Source organism: Pleurodeles waltl, chromosome 12 (genome assembly GCF_031143425.1).
Source record: "Pleurodeles waltl isolate 20211129_DDA chromosome 12, aPleWal1.hap1.20221129, whole genome shotgun sequence".
In the NCBI taxonomy this organism is placed as follows: Eukaryota; Metazoa; Chordata; class Amphibia; order Caudata; family Salamandridae; genus Pleurodeles; species Pleurodeles waltl.
In genome coordinates, this window is record NC_090451.1 from 650,833,560 (window position 1) to 650,858,620 (window position 25,061).

At 42.6% G+C, this 25,061-nt stretch overlaps 1 protein-coding gene across 1 annotated transcript in view; it reads right to left on the reverse strand.

The window, feature by feature from the left end:
* The window catches only part of DEDD (death effector domain containing), a 54,110-nt gene that overhangs the window by 12,033 nt on the left and 17,016 nt on the right, over positions 1-25,061 (reverse strand). Inside the window, exons 2-4 of the mRNA XM_069218282.1 lie at positions 21,162-21,566; positions 4,996-5,100; positions 319-465 (exon numbers count right to left, since the gene is read on the reverse strand). Of these exons, the coding sequence (XP_069074383.1) occupies positions 319-465; positions 4,996-5,100; positions 21,162-21,486 (577 nt within the window). The 5' untranslated portion in view covers positions 21,487-21,566. The remainder of the gene's footprint in view (positions 1-318; positions 466-4,995; positions 5,101-21,161; positions 21,567-25,061) is intronic.

The following is a 25,061-nucleotide window of genomic DNA, read 5'->3' on the forward strand; positions in this document are numbered from 1 at the left end:
CAGTTTGAAAACGTATGTAGCTCAAAGGATCACAAAAAGCAGTGGGGAGGGATCTTCTACATGAAATATAACCATATTCCAAGCCGAATAAGGATCAGAGAACCTCTGACTAAGAAGGGTGGGACATCCACTTTAAAAAGGAGAGCTGTGTGCAAAGACTATATTTAAAAATCCTAAAGAATACCTAATGCTAGCCAAAATGATTTAATTTTTAAGCATGCCATGGCATTTTCCAGTTTAAATCTTCCTTAAAGGTAAAGGCGTGTTTTTTTTTTTCTCCAACCAAATACTACTGCTGAAGTAAACAGTCACCCTTACCACAAGTTTGTTTTTCTTTAGGGTCTGGTGTTGCAGATTTCCTCCTTTTACGTTGGCTGCAAAGTGATTTCCTGCCACGACCTGGCTTCTTGGTACAGATCTGTGGTCCAGACGGTGAACAGCAAACCATGGGATGGGCCGGAGGCACTAAGATAAAAAGAAGAAATGTATTAGAGGAAAAAATAAAAACCAGACAAAAATACCCATAGGCAGAATCAACAGTGGTAATTCTACTGACAAAACAATTTAAGACAGAAACATTCATTGCATTAATAGTAGCGCTTCACTAAATGCAATCATAGCATAGTTATCCAAGTATGCTGGCAACTGCTAACACTTGTTGATCTGTGAATCTCCCGGGCTATGCTGAATCAAAAAGTAGGGATTAAGGATATCTGAATTGTTAACAACCCTTTAAAATGCATAAATTAGCTTGCTCCAGCACCGAACGGTTTATTAATCGCCTTAAAGATTCTGGCAATCAGACTCAATTTCCTCTTTCTCCAGACTGGAGGGAAGGTCAGTGCTGACATTTTGGCCTTGTATAATAGATGTCCCTCACAAGCTCAGTAATTCCTTCATAGCTCTAGCCTCAGTCTGTTTAGCCCATGACCGATCTGAAGTATGTGGGAGAGCTATTAGGAGGAAAGGAACCTAGGGCTCCCAGGACACAGGCCACTACCACGACTAACCTGTACTTGTGGATACATCCTGCCCTCCTAAATAGTTTGAAGGTTTCCAAGCACATATTCTGATTAGGGGCTGAACTTTACGTGCACCTAGGACTAGCCAAAACATGAATCATTTGATGAGGGCATCAGATTTACATTTATTGTAAAAAAAAAAAAAAAAAGAATTACCTAAGGGCTGACAAGCATCCAATATGGTAGCTTTATAAACATTATCTAGAAGCACACTGTAGTGAAAGACCACTGAGACCTATATGAGCCATAGCACAATAATACATACATCCCCAGAACAGAAACGTGCTTGTATAAATGCATTACAGGAAGACAACTAGAGAGAAAACAAAAGATATTCAAAAATCACTTTGTAAGCAAGTCAAGCAAGTGCATAACAAGAACTGCTTCTCACCATATTTTAATTGCTTACTGCGAGCTCCCAAACCAAAATTTAAGCAGCAACGTTATTTTTTTTTTTTTAGTAATTAGATCTGTTTGATGCAGGGAACATGAGGCAATTAATGTGAATAATCATTGAACAATTTTTTTTTTTTTCCAACTCTGCTTCGCCATACGGAACTCCAACAGTCCAAATCTCAGTCTCAACTAATCGGTTTTAAATCCTTACTAGAAAAGTAGCTTAATAAATGTAGCTTTAATAACTTTTAAAATTGGGACAAGGGAGGGCCATGAAAGCCACTGGAATATACAACATAATGCAAACGAGAGAGACACTGATTTTGCTTTTAGGGTGGATAGATTGAGATGGTTGCCACCTACCTCGTGAAATTTATCCAAGCTATTTATAACTAGTGGACCCAAGATCAGGGATTCCTTAAATGATCACATGATAGTCTTTTCAAATCTTTTGCCAAATGTACAATTTTTTTTAGGTGTCTATTGACAAACATTGCTGAGACAATAACTCTTCAGGGCATCAATGAGCACTGTAGGGTAAAAATAGTCTTGCCTAGAAAGACAGCATCATAAGCATACTTTAAATGCGGCACACACATTCTACCTAGCTTTGGTGTACACAACTTGCTGCTTCTGAGAACTGTCTTGAGGTCTGCAACATACAGATTAAAAAGTGTGGGCACCAGTACAAGAAACCACTGTAATGAGTCTACGGGGTTTACAAGTGGATGCTAAAATGTACGTATTGGCATTTACTAGTAATATACCTAATTTAAGGAAGCAATGATCAGTAATGTACAAGCATTAGAGATAAAACAGGGTGAACAGGTGGAAAGCACACTAGTAGATGTCCTATGCCCTAAAGGGAATTATATTCACAATACCTCTCTTCAGAGAAGAGAAGGGGTAGGTGTTTCTCACTTAAACACAACAAGTTATGCTCATACAGATAAGGAGCGACATTGCCCTGTCACAGTAACTCAGCAGCAGGGTGAGTACACTATATAGATGCAGATCCCAACCCTGGCCTCTAGACACAGCAGAGACACAACTATTTGTATTTTACAATAAAATCTTATTTATTAAGATTACATAAATGCTATGTATCGGAATGGTGGTAATTATTACTGTAATCCCAGTAATCCTAATACAGAGCAAGGTGAATATAAGATATACCTCAAACATTCTACATCACACATTCCAACTTACACTTAGATTAGTCTAGTCCCTGCCTAATATCTACATATAGCTCAGGGTTATTACAATGGCTGAATGATTATTTTAGAGTTTTTAAAGCACAACCATGACCGAGAAGCATCCGAATAAAAAAAAAAAAAAAGAAATTCCCACAGGAAGGAGATGCTATGTAATATTTCTGGTAAGTTATATATGTAATAGCAATGCTAGATAGGAATATCATCATGGATCACAAGTTGCATAGACAGGATATTAGCTTGGAGCAGAAATTATAGGGAGTCCAATACCATATATTCAGCTAAGCAGAGTTCCCTCCTCACATTCTTCATCCAAAGTAGATCTGGGGGACTTTGGAGTACACTGCAGATTGTCCACCTTTATAAACGGTTGTATAGATTCAAGGTAAATTTAATACCTGCTTCATCTCTATTATAGAAAGATATTCAAGGTCATTTTAACACCCGTTTCATGGAAAGGCTATTGGTTTCATACAAAAATAATGAGTACCTAGCTATTTATCTGCCAGGCTGTGGAGGTATTCAGCATACCAGAGTAAATCACAGGGTCTGCCGCTGGCTAGGGTTATTCAGCATGTCCCTCTAACAATCAGTCCTCATGCCTGTCCCATCCAAATCCTTTGTAGTCTTTACACCTCCTCAGGGAGGTGGAATTTCCTCGGTTTGGAACACTAGCAATTTCTCTATTGCAGAAGCACTCGGAAGTTTGGCAAATGTTGCCAATTTTTTTGACTCCTTCCAAGCATGATTTGTGTGAAGCTGGGTGGCCTTGCAGCTCTAGTCACTGAAGTCACTGTAACTTTTCAGAGAATGGAAATCGTTATTTCTCTGCTTAGTTCATGCAACAAATGTGTAGTTAAAGCTCTTGAAGCAATATGCAGATCTCCCACACAATGTTACCATTACCTTTCTAACTTTTAGGATTTTCTAAGCCCCAAGTCTGACAGACACACAACTGCTCTCTCTTTCTGGTAAACAATCAGACCTTGTTTTATGTAACATGTATATTTTATCCATGAATATTCAGCATTAAGTAATACTTTAAGAAGCAAAACCTATGTAACAATTGTTTAGTTGACATCTTTTGTTTTTGTGACAATCATTTGAATACTTTGTCTTATCTTCTTGGCAACCATTTATTCATAAATAGGAAGGAGGCCCATCCAGTCTTTATAATCCAAACATTAATTCAGAGTCTCTAAAACAGATCCATTCCAAGCAATTACAATGTGATCTGATGATCCAAGAGTCAGGTAGAGCCTTCACAAATGTGCTCCATCTATGGTATGTCAATTGCATGATCAGGTATAGACCTACTCCACCCGGTTTGCTTCGTAATATGCAGTCTTCACCATCTCCTCCAGACTTATGTCAAATTTGAGGTGTCTCACTCTTTCCAAATCACCATCATGTGAGCCATTGTTGCAGGGAATATCCGTTTATCCGTCTGCTTTCCCATTTTGACAGGCCTTGTAGTATTAAACATCACTATCAGATTACAAACCAGTGATTTCTATTTCTTCAAGGCATCACATCCTAAAAAGCCTCTAGGAGAGGCACCATGTCTTAATCATTACTCTAACATCTAAAGTGCAGTGTCATTTTAAGGCTATGTGGTATTCTGTATTCCGAGAACTGCAACCTAGGCTTTCCTACCCGAACACTGTGACTCCTTCAAAATATGTTGGTATAAACTAACTTGATTACTGTAGCATAGGAGATACCTACTTTGTAGGAAGGGTATCTCATAGGGTTTCTTTGGTCATCCATGCTATTTCCTCTGTGAGAACTTAGCTCAGCAACATATGATGCAGTTACGCCTGATGATTAATAGCCATTCTCTCATGACTGAAGAAAATTCTGGAGAAGCCACAGATGCAAGAATAAGGTCTTTCTTAACATGTACCACAAATTTGTGATTACACTTCATTAAATTCAATCTATATTTTCCACAAAGGACACAGACTGGGATAATTGAAGAATAACTTCTCGTGCCTCTTGTATCAAGTCCAGTATTGTATATCTATGATTGTTCTGTCCAATCTCACATTCAAAATTAGAATCCACACCAGCATCTTCTTGCTGATGTGCTTATTTACATATTCAGTGCTGCTAGGTTCTTTTCACTAGAACAAGTTTGCACACAGTACGGTAGTGCTCTCTCAATCACATGTAAACATGCCCAAGACAGAGGAAGTACAGAAATTCAAAATTTAGAAACATATTCAATTCACAGGAAAATGAATAAATAGGTCAGAAAACACTACTAGAGCTCCTGAAAAGTACATATTTTCTGATAATGTCAACAATTGAAAAGGTTATGGTAAATTATAGAAATGCCAGGTCCGGTGCCTACATTGTACCTGTTTTTTGTGTGTGTGTGGAGTCATCTGTTACGGTGTGCGCTCGTGGTGTCACATAGCGGATGGACGTCTCCTCAAGATACTTGTCTACGAGGTCCGGACACACTGGAAAATAGAGGTCTTTATGTCAGATGAAAGACATGGCCCATTACAGTTAGGCATCATTTAAACACAGGTTATAAAATCATCCATATTACACCAGTCCTAAAGAGCAAAATCTGCTTCTTTCTTGCCCAAGTGGAACAGTCACTTATGAACGTACAACCCAAGAAGCACACACACCCATTCTTAACTGTAAGTCTTTGTTTTGAAGCATGTGTTAGTGCAGACCATAGATTTAACACAGATGGTTAAAAGGTACCCCCTCACCCCCACTAAAGTAGCACAATGCTGAATGTTTCAAAAGATAATGCAAATAAGGTTTTGAGTGCAATACAACATACGTGTGGCTTTCCTAGTTTTTATCTTCACACCATAATGGTGTGTGAATTTGTCCACCGATGTCCAGGATGCTGCTTTAGAAATGTCAAAGGAATGTTACCTAGGAAATCCTGTGTAGTCCATTTCCTGCTTGAAGAATGACTATGTAGAGTGCTTTTTTTGCAGTGGCATACCAAATAAATGTACAATTACCAATACATCTAACATTTGCTCTAAAAATGGCTTTGCCTGCTGTAGATGTGCAAAGAATCAAATAATTGTGGTGTCTTTCGGACTGATCTTTTCTTATCAATTTATTACACAAGTGCCGTTTCTATATAAAAGTGTACTCAGTGACTTTCTTTCCGAGAATTTTCAAAAGTCAGCAGGTCTATTAACGAATCGATTTGGAAAAGATGAAATGGATTCTGCCAAAAACGTGACTGTAAATATAAGACTACTCTTTCCTTTTGAACTTATTGGCATAGCCGGTCCGGTACTGAAATAATTACTACTAAAACACTTCCTTCCATGTGAGGTGCTGTAGTGTGCGTGACGCCAAAAGCTCAAATGACAAGCTCATGAGACTAATAAGAACAATGTTCTAATCCTAAAATGTGCTGCTAGTTAGTATGTTTGGTGGATTTATCCTTTGAGGGCCTTCTAAAAATGCTCTAATAGTAGGCGTTCTAAAACTAGAATGGTGCAGCTGGTTTAACAACTCAAACCTGCCGTTTTTAGAGAATATTCTGAACCAAGCAGATTGCAAAATGTTTCTTTTTGGTTGGCACAATGTAAAGTGGCTAGAATTTGATCTTCCTTTTTTAATCCAATACATTTTGCAAAACAAGGCAATGTCTGAGGATTACTACAGTAAAAAAAGATTAAGGTGCACCAATCTGTATACTTGTTACCCTAAAAGGTATAGTAGGTGTGGAATGGATGCTGGTGTGACTGCGAGTGAAATGTGAATCAATGCCATTGGTGACATTTAATTAAAAAGGTAGAGGAAGGGTGGTGTAATGAAATTAACCTGCCCAATTTATCCACAGATTAGACCCTTTGGATTGTTGGACTCCATATCTGAAAGTTGAATTTGGCAACGCTTGTTCCTTTCCATTGCAAACAGATTTATATGTGTGATTCCTTAAATGTGAAAGAGATTTTGAAGAACTACTAGTTTTGATTACCTATTCTTGTTTTTCCTGATTTCTGCTCAACAGATCTTCTAAATCACTGTCTACACCAGGCAGATGCTTTGCCAGAGATGAATGCAACTTGCATCAGCAAAATGCCAAAGCAGCTGTGCTTTGATCGACAACTGAAAAGAATATATATTATTTTCCATTTCTGTCTGAAGTTCATAGTTCCCATGGTATTTTCATGGTATCTGTACACACCAACATTACTTTGTTGTGCAGGATTTTCTGAAACACTCAATTCTCTTGTTCCACTGCTAGAGGTTCAATCAGTTTGAAGTGCTGAAGGAAGCTCAGACAGCCACTTGCCTTGAATAGCAAATTCAAGTTGTGTTGTCCTCAACCTCTAAGGGGTATAGCTGTGGTAATGTTCACTTGAGACAAGAAACTGCAAGGGATTAGATTAAACCAGAAATAGTCTACCATTACTGTATTCTGGGCTGTATTCTAGGGGACACAAATAGATCTGCTGATTATCTTTTGATGAGACCATTGCCTCAGCAAATTTTTGTGAAGATGATTTGTGTATAAATGTGCATTTGGGACCAGGCAAATGAAAGATACCATCATCCTGAACAGTTTATTAACAGTTAGATATTGTGATGTCTACTAATGAAAAATAAATTTCAGAAATTCTTAATCTGTCACTGGATAGGCTTTTGCCACCACTAAAGTTTTGAATCTGGAATCATGCTATGTTGTGGTCTTGTCTGTATAGCTTCTGATTTTTTAGTTGCTTCACCAGCCAGTCGTCCAGGTATCCAGTCAGGCATGCCCTGACATTCCACACAAATGGTTACACTCTAGTTGCAAACTTGATGCTCAGTGATAGTACTTTGAACTGGTGAGGTCTTCTACTTGCCCCAAATGTGAGCCATCAGAGATAAGTTGAATGAATCGGTCTATCCATAAGATACAGGCGTGAGATTTAATAGGTACACTGGTCAGAAAGATGCATATTTTTCCGTAATTCAGCAACAGCAAGACTGTCTATAACAATGTCATTTTGAAACGCTTGGTCCCGGAAACTCAGGACTAGGATCACTCTCAATGTTCAAACCTTTCTTGGGATGAAGAAATAAATAAAATACTTTCTCCACTCCAATAACGGTACTAGTTCTAGTACCACCTTTGAAAATGCGTCATTTTCTCTTTGGAGTGATAAGTAATCCAGAATTGTTTTCTTATTTTTCAGTGGGTGATGTATTGGCAAGGTGTCGGAATCTATACAACATCCGTTGTGCTCTGTGGATATTTTACTTTTTTCCTCAGTTGTAGTACAGTACTGCAATGTCTGCAGGATGTATTTAAGTAAACCAAGTAACATAAATACATAAATTGGGCAATTATAAAATGTTACACAAAGTTCTTAAGAAAAAGAGGAAGAGTGGTACTTAACACTACAAAAAATACTTCTCTGTGCCATTCATTTCTACTTTTTTTTGCATTTAAATGATTTAGACCGCCAGTATTTTTTTACATGACCACTTTCTCTTTGTGAGGACTCTATTAGAGCATGTGCTTATTTTTATACTACTGGCGTGGTCATTTGAACAAGGCTGGGTTTGAGAGTCAGCAATACACGTTCGTTGTTGCTGCAAAAATTATTTCTTAATAATGACGTCTAGGCATTTTCATTCTCTGTACGGACTTGTCGTGCACTCTGAGATAACACTTTTATCCTGGCTGTCTGCCCAGTCACTGAGCCTAGTGTACATCCCCCCTGAGGATATATTGGATCTTGTGATAAGCTTTGAATTTCTTCTCTGTTCTTGGTATAATGATCCTGGTCATAACCGGGTCTCCGATGTTTTTGGTTCTAGACTTGTAGTCTTCAACATAGGAAGGTATTGCTTATCTTTGCTTTCAGCAGCAAAGTCCCAATGAGAAAGACTCCCTCCTCTTCCACAGGCACATGAAACAGATACTGAAAAACAGCATTGTATGGGGAAGCTTTAGGGCATAGAGGAAGCTTTAATTGCCCAAGTGTTCAAAGTTGCTCACTTGATTGAAACTGCTATTTGCCATAGGTATCATTCTGCGTTTCCCACTGTGGATGTTCATTTTCATGTTCCACCTCATTCTTTCACTCTGGGTTTAAAGATGGTGAAGGTGAAATAACAGAACGTAAAGTTTCTTTTTTTACAATTACATTTTTGGTGCTCTATTGATTTAAAATTTTCATTTAAACTGCCTGATCAAATATTCTTTTATTTGCTAGATTATCTAGTGCGAGATAAGATATAATTGTGATTGTGGATATCGTGACTCAACTGGCCTGGTTTCTGGCTAATTTGTTACAGAACCTGAAAAGCTAGCTTTACAATTTTGGACTAAAAAATTGAATGGGACTGATCTGCAGTCACCCTGGCAACTCCCCTGAATTTAAGGTGAAATTTACATTCAACTTGCTTCAGAAGTAGAAGTTGGTCATCTTGTTGATCCTGTTTTACATGTTCATAACATTACTTGTTAAGGAGGTGGTTCTTTCTTGCGCACTTCATTTCCCGCTGGTGAGGCTGTCAGATGTGATTCTCTTCAGGTTTGGCCATCCTGTTTTCAAGATCTTGCAAGTCAAATTTTCAGGGCCCAACGTCGAGCTAGGTATTGAATCATTCTTTCGATCTGTAATGTATGTTTAGGTGTATGTGATCTAGGTGTTGTGTCTGTCATGGTCATTGCAAACTTCTTTGGAGTTCTTGGAGATGTCCTTGAACATTAGTCTCCGATTTTGGGCTCCTATGCCTAGACAAAGTTGGAATAAATCATCCTCCTCTGAAACAGTTATATTGCATGGATGTAGGTCTTCTCAGTCTTCCCTTTAAGGATCTTTCTTCATCGACCCCCTTGAAGATAGTTTGTACATACTGGAGATTAATATGCCAAAAAGGCTATTTTACATCCCCTCTAAGCTATTCTCATATCACCTAGATTGTTCGGCTGTTGGGTTACTGCCCAGCGTCAAATGACTCTAGTGCTTCTGGTGTAAGGGAGTGACATTTGATGTCTTTCCTGTCTTGTATTTTGTGGTCCATTCACGGTTAACGCACAGCACTGTTACATAGGTACAAACAAAATCGTGGTATTAAAAAAAAAAAATATCCAAGGTGGAGTCTGTGTAGTGGGGATTTCTTGGAATGTGCAAATACTGGGATGTGCTCTTAAAACTAAGAGTTCTAGGACGTGGTGGTCGCAATCTAAGAGTGCTCCGGGACCACCCCCCCCCCTCCCACCGCTGTCATCCGCCTGAAAAAGTCCCACGGACCAATTTCATTTGGAAGGATTGAGGCCTGCCCCGGAGGCGCACAGAAGAATCTATGGGGCTAGAAGTGGCGGTGAGAGACGGAGGGAGGCAGGAGCAGAGGGCCAGAGGAAGCAGCTCCCGTGCAGGCTTCACCGGTCTAGGTCAGTGGCTGCGGAAAATTGGAGTGCACCCAGCGAGTGCAGTGTGCTGAGCAGGAGACCCCAGTGAGAGCGGCGATAAAAGGAGTGGAGGCCCAGGTGCTGCACTCAGATTGACGCCAGAGGTGAGCAGTAGCACTACTAGGCCCATTGGCGTAAGAGGAGCGCCCAGAGCCACGACTTGGCACGGCAGTCCCCCCCCCTCCCAGTGGCGAGGAGATGGAGCAGGAGGGCCCATGAGGGCTGATCGGCTCGGTGGGTGGAGGTGCGGAGACCACCGGGTCACCCTCCCAAAGCAGCTGGCTGGAGCGGAGAGCTGAGGAGGTAGGTCTTGCGCAGCTGAAGCAGTGACTGCAGGAGGAGCTGAGTGCACCTGGTGACCGGGGGCATGTGGATGACGCAGCCCCCGACGAAAGAAGTGCCCAAGAGATTCGGGGCGTAAGCGGTGTGCCCAGCCAGATGCCAGCAGTGAGAGGGCACATGAAGTGGGTCCGCTGGCCTGTGGAGACCGGCCCGGCCCGCAGTTGTCGCACGCGGCTTGGGAGAGAAGGGCGGGCCCGGAGGATGCGGTGAGCTGGGGAGAGGGGCCCCAGTGAGGGAAACGACTAAAGAAGTGGGGCCCACCCATACAATACACCCAACTGCCAAAGGGCAGAGTAAACCCCTCAACCCTGGAGATTGGCCCGGGCCGCACTGGGGGAGCGCCAGCCGGAGTTTTCTGGGCCCTCAGGAGCGGTGCGGCGATAGGCCCTGGGACTTGCAGAGTGAGGAAGCCCTGCAAGAAGTGCCAGCCGCGGCCTGCAACTCAAAGTGAGCAGGGGCAAGACTAGAGCTCCCTTGAGCCAGTGAGAAGAGCCAGAGCTGCGACCGATACTGGGGCCTGGTGGTGCGGCAGAGCAGTGCCTGCGCAGAGGCCTCCAGGGCAAAGACTGAGTCCCCATCTGGTGGTGAGGACTAGATGGAGCAGCCGAGACTCAGGAGAGGTGGCAAGATGGGTGCAGGATGAGGCAGCACTCCACTGACTGGCAACCGAGGTGAAGTGCGACTAGGGGAGAACTTAAGACAACTGCGTCCATCTAGAATCCGGAATGAGAAATTAAGTGGGGGGCTGCAACAGGCAGGGATCCGAGCTGAAAGGAAAAAGGGCAGAGAGAGAGGGGTGCCCCTGCAGCTGGACTGGGCGACGAGGCCGACCCGCTCTGCTGCACCACCACAGGCACGTAGAGGACAGGCAGAGGCAAAACTGGGTACAGCATCGCACGCTGTACAGGCAAGGCTGCCCTGTAGCCAGCCGTGACAAGAAGAAAGCTGAGAGTTGGGTGGCCCCTGGTGATAACATTCACAGAAGAAATGAAGGGCCGGGAGGCCGAGTGACCGACTCTGGTGCTTAACCCACATCCGAGCAATAGCTGGCTTTCACGTCAAGAGGAAAGGGAGTCATTGGAGTGCCTCTGGCCCTCTACCAGACAAAAGTGAAAGACAAAAGTGCTAAGCAACCCCCCACAACACAACTAATTGATCAATGTGCCACTCACTTGCACCCCCTGGGAGGGCAGTGCCCCGAACTCTGGGGGCTGGCGGTGGAGGGGTTAGACACCATCCTCCAACCGATTCAATCCTCGCAACAAGCAGTCGAGACCAAAATAGGTGAAGTGCAGGAGGATGTTGGCCTGCTCCGACAGGACCTCCGGATGGCAGTGGGCCGTGTCAAGGAGGCCGAAGACCAGGTATCCACGATCGAGGACGAGATAGTAGACCTCAAATCTACAGTGGCCCAGTTGCTAACATGCACAGGAGAACTCCACCATAGAGCCGAAAACGCAGAGAACCGCTCATGGCGCCACAACTTACGATTTGTGGGATTCCCAGAGGGCGCAGAGGAGAACTTAACGGCTGATCCTGGAGACATGGCTCCGGGGCTGGCTGCCAGTGTCAAGGTTGTCTCCTTGGTTTGCGATTGAGCGAGCGCACCGATCACTGGCGCCCAAACCTCTGCCAGGAGGGCAAAGGAGGCCGATTATTGCCAGATTCCTGCATTTTAAAGACCGAGATACAATACTTGGTGAGGCAAGAAAACTTGAGGTCCGGTGGGAGAATCATAAAATTCTGATCTTTCCAGACTATACAAGAGAGGTACGAACCAAACGCAGCTCATACGAAGCAGTTAAGCAGAAACTAAGAGCAATGCAACTGTCGCACATGCTGCTGTTCCCTGCACGCCTCAATGTCCTTTTCAATGGCCAGTCCTTTTTCTTTGAGACACTGGAATCTGCATGGAAATGGTTCACAGAGGAGCACCAAGTTCCCTGATGGGAGCCTCCCCCTCGGTTGGGTGGCTCTCGGTCACTCAGGCGAGACGAGTCCTTCGGTCTGAAGCGTGGGCGCGCAAGGTCTCACCGCAGGAGGCAACATGCAGAACCAAGTCACTCTGACACTGGCCCATAGGGATCCAAGACTCGCCCGATGCGGAAGCCCGCACGGAGCAGGGACAGGACTTGCCAATGCCAGAGGACAACCTCCTCAGCCAGACCCCCTCGCTAACCTGACACACAATGCAACTGATGTTCTTGATATGCTATGAAATGTTGAGGGGGAGAACTTAGGATTCAGGGCCACTATCAGAAGCGCGATAGGGGCATTCTTGCAGAACTCTAACTATATGAAGGGGTCTGCCACTCTACATCCAATATGGATATCCTGGTTTGGGGGTCTTTGTTATGTTCTGGGGCAACAGATGCTTTGCAGGGATGGAAGTATGAGGTGGGTAGCAGTTGGGGGGGGGGGGGGGGGGGTTGAAAGGGCTGGTTTTAAAGTTGTTCTTGCTGTGTTTTAGCTATGTTAACCCTTTTTTTTTGTTTTTTGCCAGTGGTCGAGTCACATCCCTAGGTAAACACCATTGGCACACCCCTCCCCCTGGGGAAGACTTCCCACCCATTGGCCCCTCTCATCGGGACACCGGCACGCATAAAGCCCTAAATCTATCTGAACATGGTTTCTCTACACACCTCTAGACTTCTTGACAAGGTCCTTTCGTGGAATGTTAATGGGCTCCTAGACAAGATCAAGAGATCCGCAGTTTTTAGCGTAGTTCGCCGCTTTGCCTCCTCGGTGGTGTTGCTTCAGGAAACACACCTGCTGAGCACGCACTGCCCAATGCTATCACCTGGTAGCTACGACGGGATATACCATGCAGGCTTTGCTAGAGGCTCCAGGGGAGTAGCTATCCCGATACACCACTCAATGCCTATTGTGATCACTGCAATCCAGAGAGACCCACAGGGCAGTTACATCGCTGTGTTGGGCACACTTGGCGGCCACCCAGTTAACATCCTGAGTGTATATTATGAAAAACCAGAAGGTGGCTGACCTGGAGGCTTAGGCACTGCGCCTGGAAATGCAACTCTCAACCCCGAACCACACAGTCATCACGAGGCAACTGTGCTTGATCCAGGAGGAAATCTGTCACCTTGCGCTTGAGTCCGCCAAGCACATGTGGCGTACCTCTGTGACGCATGTATATGGGTGGGGGATAAGAATGGTAAGCTACTGCACTGGCTGGAATCCCGGCCTCTACTTGGTAGAATTGTCCCTGAAATAATTAATGACTCAGGTTTCCACTGCAAGATGCACCAGGATATCACTCAGGGCTTTGCCGAGTACTATGCCAGACTGTATGCAGAGAGACTACGACCCCTGATAGAGCAGGAAAACCTCCTGTTGTGTGATATATCCCTTCCTGGACTCTCGGTCGCGTGGAGTGTGGAATTAGACGAACCTATAGCGGTAGAGAAAATAGGGGAGGCGGTGTCAGCCCTGGCCTGGAGCAAAAGCCCAGGTCCGGACGGTTTCCCAGCAGAACTGTAACGTAAGTGTAGTGACCTCTTAGCCCCCCACCTGTTGAATCTGTATGCCGAGGCTGATCGAACTGGGAGCTTCCCCTCAGACCTTGATCAGGCCACCATTGTAGTGATTCCGAAGTACCAACCGCCCTCGACCTCCTGTGCGGCCTACCGCCTCATCTCGCTCCTTATCACTGAAATAAAAATACTTTCTTCAATATTGGCTAGTAGTCTGAGGAAGATACTACCCTTCCTTGTCCACCGAGACCAATGTGGATTCATGCCAGGCAGAAGTAGTCGGCACTGTCTTAGGCAGCTTCATGCAGGATTGGCCCGTCGCCACTCTTTGCCCCCACACTTAGCGTTACTCCTTATAGACTTTGAGAAAGCGTTTGATACGGTCACCTGGTCGTACCTCGCCCAGGTGCTCATAAAGCAGGGATTGGCCCTAGGTTTCGAGGGCTGGTGCGGCTCCTCTACTCCAAACCAACAGCCAGAGTGCAGGTTACCGGGGCGATCTCAGCCCCCTTCCGCACTTGCTATGGAACTCGTCGGGGATGCCCACTATCCCCACTTCTCTTTGCACATGCGATCGAGCCCCTGGCGAAAGTCATAAGAGAAGACCCGCTTATCAAGGGGTGGGCCAGGTCCCCAGGACAGGAGGACTGCATTGCTTTGTACGCAGACGACGGTACTCATTTATCTATCTGCTCCAGTGGACAGTGGACCCCGATACCTACAGCTGTTGGGGCTCTTCTCTGAGGGCTTGGGCCTGACTGTCAGCCCGAGCAAGTCGGTGTTGGTCCCGCTACACCCAGCCAGAGACTGCTACCACTGGCAGGATAATATTCCCAATAGGCGCAACAGCTTCTGTGGCCCTCTTTATCTTCTGCAAAACTACCCCTCAGCTCCCAAGGAGATGGTTTAAAGAAATGGATGCAATAGCGTGACAATTCTTATGGCATAATTCCTGCCCCAGACTCGCTCTACCCACTTGCCAGAGCGATGCGCAGGAGGGCAGGCTTGGACTGTCCAATTTATCTCTCTATTATCTGGCTATGCAACTCCTAGTGATCAATGATTGGCTGACGGGTGGGTGGTCGGACCCGGCATATCAACTTGAACTATTGACATTGGGCTTTCCCCAACTGGCTGACCTACTGTATGCTGCCCCCCTCTCTTGAGAGGTCCCTGAAACCACAAGAATGGTGCTCACAGGCTGGAGGGCAGCACAGAGGGGGGCAGGGTGGTGGTTGAGCCTTACTCAGCAAACTCCGTTGTGGCGGTGTATGCGATTGAATGGGGTGTCTGCGCTGGAGGGGTTCCACAGGCGGGATAATACAGGTATTTCCCTGTTGGGAGATGTCTGGGGAGGTTCCCACATGCTGTCTTTCCAGGAGCTGCAGGAGCAGTACTCGCTTCCCAAGACTCAGTTTCATAAGTATTTACAGTTATGGCACGCATTAGGAACACATCTGAGGGGGTACAGTCCTCCCTGAATTTAGTCCGGTAGAAGTGAAAGTCATGATGGGTGGCTTGGGCAGGGAAGGAGTATCTCAGATCTATCATACCTTGGTCATCAATATGGCAACGCTGCTAACGGGCCTCAGAGAGCGATGGGAGGGCTGGCTGGGCACACTGGAGGAGGAGGAGGAGGACTGGTGCGATGCCTTGCTGGCCTCCAGGGCTTTGACTAGAACTAACCGCCTCCAGCTAGTGAAGACATACTACCTACATACCGCATACCTTACCCCAGATAGAATGCACAGAGCGGGTCTCCGACCAAATTCTGACTGTCCCTGATGCTCATGTCCTAATGCAGACTTTTATCACAGGGTGTGGACCCGTCCACGCATAGTGGCCTGCTGGCGAGCAGTGAACAGGGAGCTCTTTGAGGTGCTAGCAATGGAGGTAGATATGACCCCCTACTACAAATACTTTTGGATGTTCTGGCGGGTGAGGGAAGTAGAGGGCTGATCGAGCTTTCTTGGGGAAGGCGTGCCTAGTGGTCAAACATGACTTAGCTGTTGCCTGGAACATGGAGACGGCGCCAACGCTCGCCCAATAAAGGTAGGGGGTTGATTGGTGTGCCCAACAGGAGACACTAGTATACGAGTCAAAAGGTTGCCAAGGTAGATATAACAAGGTGAGGAGGAAATGGAGAGGGACACTGTAATAGGTATTGTGGAGTAATTCGCCATATTGCAAACTTAAACAAATGTAACGATAGACAAACCAATGTATTAGCAATATGCTCGACTAAGGTCCAAAGGGATATTTGTAAATACAAATGTATAATGTGGATCTGCAGAGCGGATGTGACCTGCTGTTATTTTGTTGTTAATGCAATAAAAACGAATAAAATGGTTTATCAAAAACAAAACAAAAAAAAACAACAACAAAAAACTACGTTTTAAGAGCAAATAAGAAAAAAAGCACGTGCTCCTGTCCTATCTGAACAACTACTATTTTTTAACTGTCTCCATTCTTTGAGGGCCCTTTGAGAAAATGAATTTTGATTTCACCTAATAGTTTCTCCTACATGATACTGCTTGAAATGTGTTGACAGTATCAGCCCTTCCTGAGAGACGGTCTTGTGCGTTACCTTCACACATACCTCTGAACTGAGAAGTTACTGCATCTAGATCGTGCCTCCCATGCGAGTGAATACAGACCCAGAATGGCTCCACTGGGAACCAGTGGCAACTGGGAAATTGGAGCACTGTAACAAACTACTCCAGAGACTACGGAGGTACCAATTACAGAAACTGGTATGTGCTGGCTTGCTAGATAGAACAGATTGCTGATAAATAAAAACAAATATGTAGGAATTAACAGTCATTATGGGTCTCCGACGTTTTTGGTTCTAGACTTGTAGCCTAACATTGGAAGATATTGTTTAGCTTTCTTTTCTGCAGCAAAGTCCCAATGAGAAAGTCTCACTCCTCTTTCACATGCACATGAAACAGATACTGAGTATCGGCTCTCTGCATTACTGCATAAAAACAACCAACGGATTGTGACAGACAACCTGAGTGCAAAGGCCTTTAGAGGATGGCCAGAATCGGATTGGTGTAAAAAAGATGAAGGTCTTCAGAAGAGGAAAGGTTCCTGGCCTGAGACAATTAGTAGCAGTTCCTTGTCTTAAGTACTATTCTACGGTTAGTTCTTAGTCCATCTCTACACATCTACCAGACACATTATTATTCCCCACTGACAGACCAAGGGAGCAGAACAGAGTTAATAATTTGGATGGGAGGTGGTTGCATGCACACATCAGAGACTTGCATGCTTTAAGCATTGGTCATCTTTTCGTATACCTAAACTCAGGATACTGGTATGTCCACATTCTTGGTCACTGAAAACACAGGAATCAAGATGATTTTAAAGTGCTGGGGAAGTGGTGTTGGGGTGGGGGGCGGGGCTGGGCTGGGAGAAAGGGGTGCAGAGATTTTGCATCTACTCCAGTCAGAAGGTTTGGCTGCGGAGATCACAATTATCGTGTACTCTTTGATAGCAAAGCATGCAGTGTATTACCATGGGGTGATCAAACAGAGTAGACAAACTTGCAAGCTTATATAAGCGAACACTCAAATGATAATCGATACCTACAATTCATACGGTGTCTGTAGAATACGCAGAATACATTTGTCAAAGTGAAATTAAGGCCTCTTGAAAAATAACTCAATGCTATATCCAATCTGCATTACAGACCTTCATGGGCTTCAATACGGAGACACCCACCTTAAAAAGTGCCTCCTCAGTCACCCGTTGTATGTGACCAGTAGCCAGTGGTTTAATGGTTAATCAAACGTAAAATAAATAAATTGTGACTAGATGTGTCAAGTTCTGACGAGTCCTTGCATGGACTTCCACACACTGTGCTGGAGAGAAGCATCCCAAGCACTACTACTACAGACTCAGCCAAAACATGGTATATTTTCAGATTTTTTTTCAAACATCCCATAGGTAGAACCCCCCTTTCACCCCCAGAATGGTCTGTTAGTCTGCTCCTGACAGGTTCTGCCACAATACTAACACTTCTGTAATGGGCTAGTTATGCCAATACTCAGAGCCCATAATAATAATGGATAGATTTTTTTTGCAGACACAGGTGAGGCATTTCACAAGAAGTAACATCCGGACAGTTCACAAGAAGTAATAGCTGGGGAATTCACAAGTAATAATACCTGGGCACTTGGCATCTACAACGAAAGAGTAAACATTAAGGAACTCTGCAAACTCTTGTTAAATGTCAGCACAGATAACAGTAAGAAATAAAAAAAATTATAATAAAAGAAGATCAAAAACCAAGTGAAATATCCCGTCACATAAAAAGGTAATGAGGGCTAATAACATTAATCTAAGATCTGTTCATAATAAAAATGACAGTGCGCTAAATGACTGGATGTATTAGGTATGGGTCTAATGGCTAATGTCCCACACCAATCAGGAGCAAACGTGGTGTGAGATATGGCTGTGTGCTGGCCCCCTTTCATTTTTGTGTATGTATTAAGAGACTTGATACATTTTTAGAATTCAGGGAAGGGGCTATGCCCAGGATAGGTTCAAGAACTCTGCCAGTAGTTATATGCGGATGATTGAGTTTTACGGTCTAAATTTGGTGCTGGTTTCCAGAGCCTATTTGACAGATTTGATCTGTTTATGAGTAACCTAGGACTAACGACCATTATAGCTAAATCACACACCATGGTTTGTGGGAGTTCGGGAGTTCCCCAAATAACCTGGAATCCCATATTTATCAATTGCAGCAAATGCCATTGCTTTCCACTTTCACATATCTGGGGGTACCTTTGAAAGCAAATGAACTTGGGTCTATGTAACAAATCTTAAGAAAACTCAGTTTGACCAAACAGAGGCAATCTTTAAGTCTGCAGGGAATCTAGGCTTTAAACCTTCAGAAGGGATGGTTGACATCTACAAAGCATGTTTTTTCTCTGCTATGACCTATAGCACAGGAATATCAGGATACTGAAATACTATCCATCTGCAGGCTAGCGAGAATGTGTTTTTTTTTTTTAGAAGACTGCTATCTGTATATACCAGTGTGCCCACTGATGCCTGTCACATGGAGCTGAGCTTGAGATATCTAGAAGACTGTATCAAGCTTGCCCCATTTATGCTGTGGCACTCTATCTGGACCAGACAGGAACCGCTATTAAATCAAGATGCAATCACTGATTGCCTACGGCTTGACTATGCTCAAAAATACTTATTGCTGAGGTATGTTAAAGAAAAGCTTATTATACTAGGGAGGCTTGAATGCTTTCATAGTCCACTGGATATTACTGCCTTATCTAAAAAGAGTTTAAAAACCAGACTATGTGGGGGAAGGAGAAGAGGATCCCAACAGTTTGATAAGAAGTGGGTAGTTGCTTACCACATATTAGTAACTACTGATCGTTTGGAACGCTATCTTCATTTATTACCTCATCACCATCAGAGATTTTATCTGCTGAGGTTCAATATAGCCCATATCTGGTCTCCCACCCAAGAGACATCCATAGTTAGTTGGGCCTTGAGCCATGCCCTTACGATTCCCGGTCAGATCAATCTATGCTACATATTTGTTTTTGTGTAAATTGCATGGTGTGCCAAGGAAACAGTTCTTCATTCCATTACTAAGGACCCTGAACATTAGAAAGTGCAGACCAGCTCCAGTTTATCTGCAACTGTTGCAAACTGAATAGGTTTGTATAATGGTACCCAAGTTTACATCGGCTGCAATAATACTGAGGAATATGCTGCGGAAGTAAAGTTTTAACAGTTATTTATTAAATTTGTTCTTAGTCCTTTTGATGAGTCATTTAGTATGGATTATGGGGCTGGACTTATTTATTTTTGTTTTTATACTGTATTTTCTTCTCCCTTTCATGCACGTCACTTTATACACTCAATCCCCATAGCGGAGTATATGCTTGTCGCTGGCAAATAACCTACTTATTGTACCTGCTATTTTGCAGTTCATATTATTTAATTGTTTTTATACCTCAATTGCTATGACATAAATATGGCATGTAATGTTTTTTATGCTATGTACTCTTTTATGGTTTTTACAAGCCGGGTAAGAATTAACTTTAATAGCCAGTGCAGATAACTGTAACATAGTGAAACTGCTGCCTGCATTAAATCTGTAGTGTTCTTATTTTCAACGTCATCAGGCTATTGACTATCAAGTCCTATTTCCCATGCATGAGCTGCTATCCCACTAAAAACAGATGAGACATAAGGACATACTTTAAGAGTTTTCTTTAATTATATAGCTTGAATGTGACATAAAAACAGATTAAATTTAATATATCTTATGACAGTACACATAGTAAAAACTTTCCGGAAGAAATGCTATATTTTGCAAAAATGCTCTGAGACTCTGGGAACCTCCACATGGACACCATTCAGTGATAGTTTATGAACATCAATGAATAGCCCTTGATAAAGAAAGTGAGTTAAAATGGTTTCAATGTTATTTTAGTATAAAAATTTAGCATAATCACTGAGAAGTGATCAACCTGAAAAAATGAATTTTCCATTTCATTTGCAAGTGTTACCTGCTGCATGGCATCATACTAAAATGATCCTGCAACTTGTATGTTTTCTTGTGAATCCAAAAAGAAACATTTAATTTTTCAAACACAGTTAGTACTGCTTGTTTAACTTAAACTTCATTCTTAATCAATTTTTCCTTTAGTAAAGTACGAACCTAATAAGGTTTTTGGTTACTCGGTCACTACATATGAGTTAACAGGGAACCTAAAATTGAAAAAAAAATAAAAACCTACATCATCGTGAAGGATGCGAATAGATGTGTGATCCATTTAAGTGATTTGGCTATCGCATCAAAAGGTAAAGATGGGAGTTTATTAGAAGGTCCCCCATCATTTGCCGCTCAGCTAACTAGCCTCACTGTGAGCAGTTCAATGAATCTTCTCATACATTCAAAATGCTATTTTCAAAATCCATTTCTGCTGATCTTGTAAGTAATGTACATTTTACCATGAAAAAGGGGAAAAGGGACAGACTTTTTAGTCATCTGAACAATCTCCATAATATGTCTTCAGCTGATGACTACATTGCGATTTCAGAACTATTAGATAATATTTAGTTACTGGCACTGATCTCTAGCAATATTGCAAACAAAATGAAAACTGCTTAATCACCTGACATTTTGGCCTTTTTTGATAACAAATAGACCAACACTTCATTCACTTCCCAATCATATATCAAGGTGTATTTAGTTCTTTATCTTGGCCAAGGAATCAGAAGAAAAAAGGAATTAATCACTTACCAGCTTGTCTTTTTTTTAACGTGACGTAGGGTAATAAGTCATGGCGGGTAATAATCCTCAACAACTGAAGAACCTGCCGAAAGTTGGTCTCATCGCAGCGGCCTTGCCTTTCCAGTGCCAGCAGAAAGTCCCGGCCACTGCGGATCATTCCTCGCTCATAGTCATCAATTACATCAACAAAAAGGAAAGACAACACTCTCACATCTCGATGAGTTAAATGAGTGCCTACAATGTCAAACATTCGGTGCAAGCTGTAGAGTCCATGCTCTCGGTCACCAGACTCCTCTGGCCAAGCTTGTGAACGACTCCGTTTCAAGGAGGCCATCTCTCCCGAAGTGCACTCCCTCTGTGATGGTTCTCCTTGCCTTCAAATTGTTAAGAGAATAACCCTTCAGGGATGTGAAACTAGGAAACAAAAATAAAAGTGAGATTAATTTTGATGTTGATAAATAATGTGCTCTTGTTTAAACTGGTAACATCTGTGATAGAAACATATGTGGCTAGAGCAATGTTCAACTATTAGCTACTTTTCTCAATCTGACTTTGAAGCCTGCAATTGATGGAATACATCTATAAAACATAGGAGGAAAGGTCTAGATGGCTTTATGCCAAATGGTACCAGGTTATAAGGCAGACAAATACATCTGAAATAGGAAATGGTTTTCCAAACAGGAGGTTGTGGTGTATTCTACTAGTGAGAAACAACTAATCGACCAATGCTTTTTTAAGTAACTGAGAGTTGACTATACTAAATAAAAGGATCTACAAATGGACTGGCTAGTACTCATTGGAAGTAACATTTACCATAATGCGAGTCTAACTTCCTATCAAAATTATTATTTATTTTACTTCTAAGCTTATGGCATAAACAGATACCGTTTTGAATCGCGCAACAGTTGCTAGCTGTAAGATGGCCTCCAAGTTCCATTTTATAGTTTGGATACCTTAATCTACGTTAGATCAAATGAAACTGTACAACATGGGCCTGGCCAAGTATATGGTATTTGCCTTGTCTGACAAGTATTGGGGTGCAGACATAGTTTAGCTCACATATGTATTTAATCTAGACCTTAAAGGTAAAATAACAAGCAGGCCTCCTAATCAACTTCAACCAGCTGCCATAACTACCTCTGGAAACTGTTATGTTCCCAAGCCAAAATGTTAGCATAATTGTTTTGCTAATTACAAGTAATGAATCCAACCTTTGCAGGTGAAAACCAGGGATTACAAACACTTATATGCACGTCTGACAAACCTGCAAAAACAACTTTATGACTTAACCATTTTTATTTTACGGTGCTGCAATTCATATGTGTATTATACCACTAGAACTGAAGATAACAGTTGTTTTATTGTTGTTTATTGAAGCAGTAACAGCACTGCTCTGCAGTGCAGGGGTGTGAAGTTAATGAAGCTCTTGGATTGTATATTTTGGTGTATTTTCCCTCCTCCGATGGTTGCTGGAAAAATCTAAAGTTGCTTGTCTGAATAACCTTCATTTGTTTTACTGGGTGCATCTAAAACTTTTTTTTTTTTTTAAAGAAGACTGGCACCGCAATTAATGTAAAAATCAATGTATTTTAACCTTTTGAAATCAATTCATCCACCAACAGTGAAAAATTTGAAAGGATCTTCAAATAGTCTAAAGAAAATGCAACATTTACACACAACAGTTTTATACTATGTGTGGTTAAAAAAAAACTGTAGAATCTCAAAAGAGGTAGTGTAAGGCAACTGAGAAGTGTTCAAAAATACAAACAAACTGACAAAATAGCTGCATTTAATTTCCTCTCAAGAATTGACATTTTATGAAAACCAACAAAGAGCACACACCGCTAACGTGGATTAAAAGCTATTGATTGCTTTATTTCATTTGGCTACACAAAAAGCGACTCAGCAGCCAAGCAAGGAAAGCTGAAATTACACTTGCTCATGACAACTGTCCAAGCATGAAGTATATACTTATTCCACGGACCAGACATAGGCACTTACTGCCCAACAGGAAACCTTTGGGAATAAATGATGGGCAGAAAGAGGTCATAACATTGTTAATTTCAAGCATGGGACAGTATATAAAATTGTGCCCAACAATAATATTCAAATCGTATTGGGGAGGTGCAAAATGTAGGCTCTTACTTATTCCTGAAGCAATAAATAGGGATACCCAGTAGTATTTGTTCAACCGTATTGACAAAATATTTTTCAGCAGTTTAATGATGAGACATTCAAGGATTGAGTTATTTTAAGTTCAAGGAAGACCTGGTGGTTTACCAATTTAAGCCAGGTGGTAATAATTTAAGGAGTGTTTTTATATCCAGAATACCAATAGACCGGACAATACAGTGCAGTACAATTCTTTTTTTCAGTAATCTAAGCATACACTCACAGCAACTACTAAACCAAATTGCCTTACCATCAATACTATACTATTGTAGCTGTTTTTACTTTTATACAGGGGGATTTTGTTGGGTGGATGAACTATATTGACCTTTTGCAGCCCATACTGTTCAATAAATAATTTTTTATACCTATCAGGAACATGAAATAAGCTTGTGGGTAAGTAAATCTGTAAGGCTGAGGTTTGGGAACAATCAAAAATCAATGTGGATCCTTTTGTTAACAACGCTCATTTGATGTTGATCGTTAACTCTCTCAAAATATTAAACTCAGCTTATTAAATCTGCACACTGTAGCTGACAACAGAGGCCCACCCTCAAATTAACTCCATGACTTTCTAAATTACAGATTTCCCATCTGACGTGTACTTGTCCCTATCCGTGGTGACTTCTCCCTACTCAGTGTAGCATGCCTGCTTTTGCTCCAAAACGTTGGACTTCTCTTCACCCATGCTCATTATGGCTTATGTCTACCCATTGCATATCTCTACCACTTACTTTTCACCATGCCACAGACTTTTCTACCTCTTACCATCCCATTTGATCTGTTCCGATTAACACCCCCCTTCTTATTCACTGCTGACCAGGCCTGCTTCATTTAGGATCACACCAATACACTGCCACACAACCAATACACGTCCCAAATTCCCTTGCCGCCCATCCTGTCACTTCTTACTCAGTACTGACGTGAACCCTCAAGAATCTGTAGGTTTTCATTTGCACCCTTCTGCAGCAGCACATTTCTGTGACAGCATAGTTGAATTACAATGTTGCTGCTGATTTTTGGTACCCACCACAAGGGGGCAAAGGGGTTGCTCACTCGTTGGTGAACAGTGACCTCAAGATTAGCATAGATGAAAGGAGGGTGCTATATCCCTGTTTATTCCCAGCTATAAATCATAGTGGTACTTTACACCTCCCCATGCCAACTTATGTTACTTCTACACGTAGAACATTCAATGTACGGAGCTGTCAACTGTTTTGAAACTGTACCTCTGACAAGCCTGCTGATTGCTAGTCAAAACCTCTGAATCTCATTTATGGCTATGAATTTGTGATTTCAACAATGGCAACAACAGCTGTATGGGGTCAGTGGAACCATCACTTCCAGAAGAGCATCTAGTTAACAGCCCGACATTGGCATGATTTACAAGTATGTATCTTTATATACAGACTGTCTCTCACAATCCTTATGGAAAATCTGAATACAAACTAGACCCAAGAAGGATTTTGTAGAAGCCAGTGTAAAGGCTCCTCCCCTGTCTGACAAAGAACTTCTTTCTGGAACTTGCTGAGTTTTATTCCAGATGTGTCAACATTCTTGCTGCTTCGTACAGCCTATGCGTTTCCTTTTGAAGAACCATGCACCCTTTTTAATGGAACATAAATTGCCAATCTATATTTCAAAAAGTTAAATTGGATATCATAAAGGACCCGTGTTTGGGTAAATTCGACCATAATAATGCAACCATGCTGACCACTGATGCCAGAAACAAGAGATCGG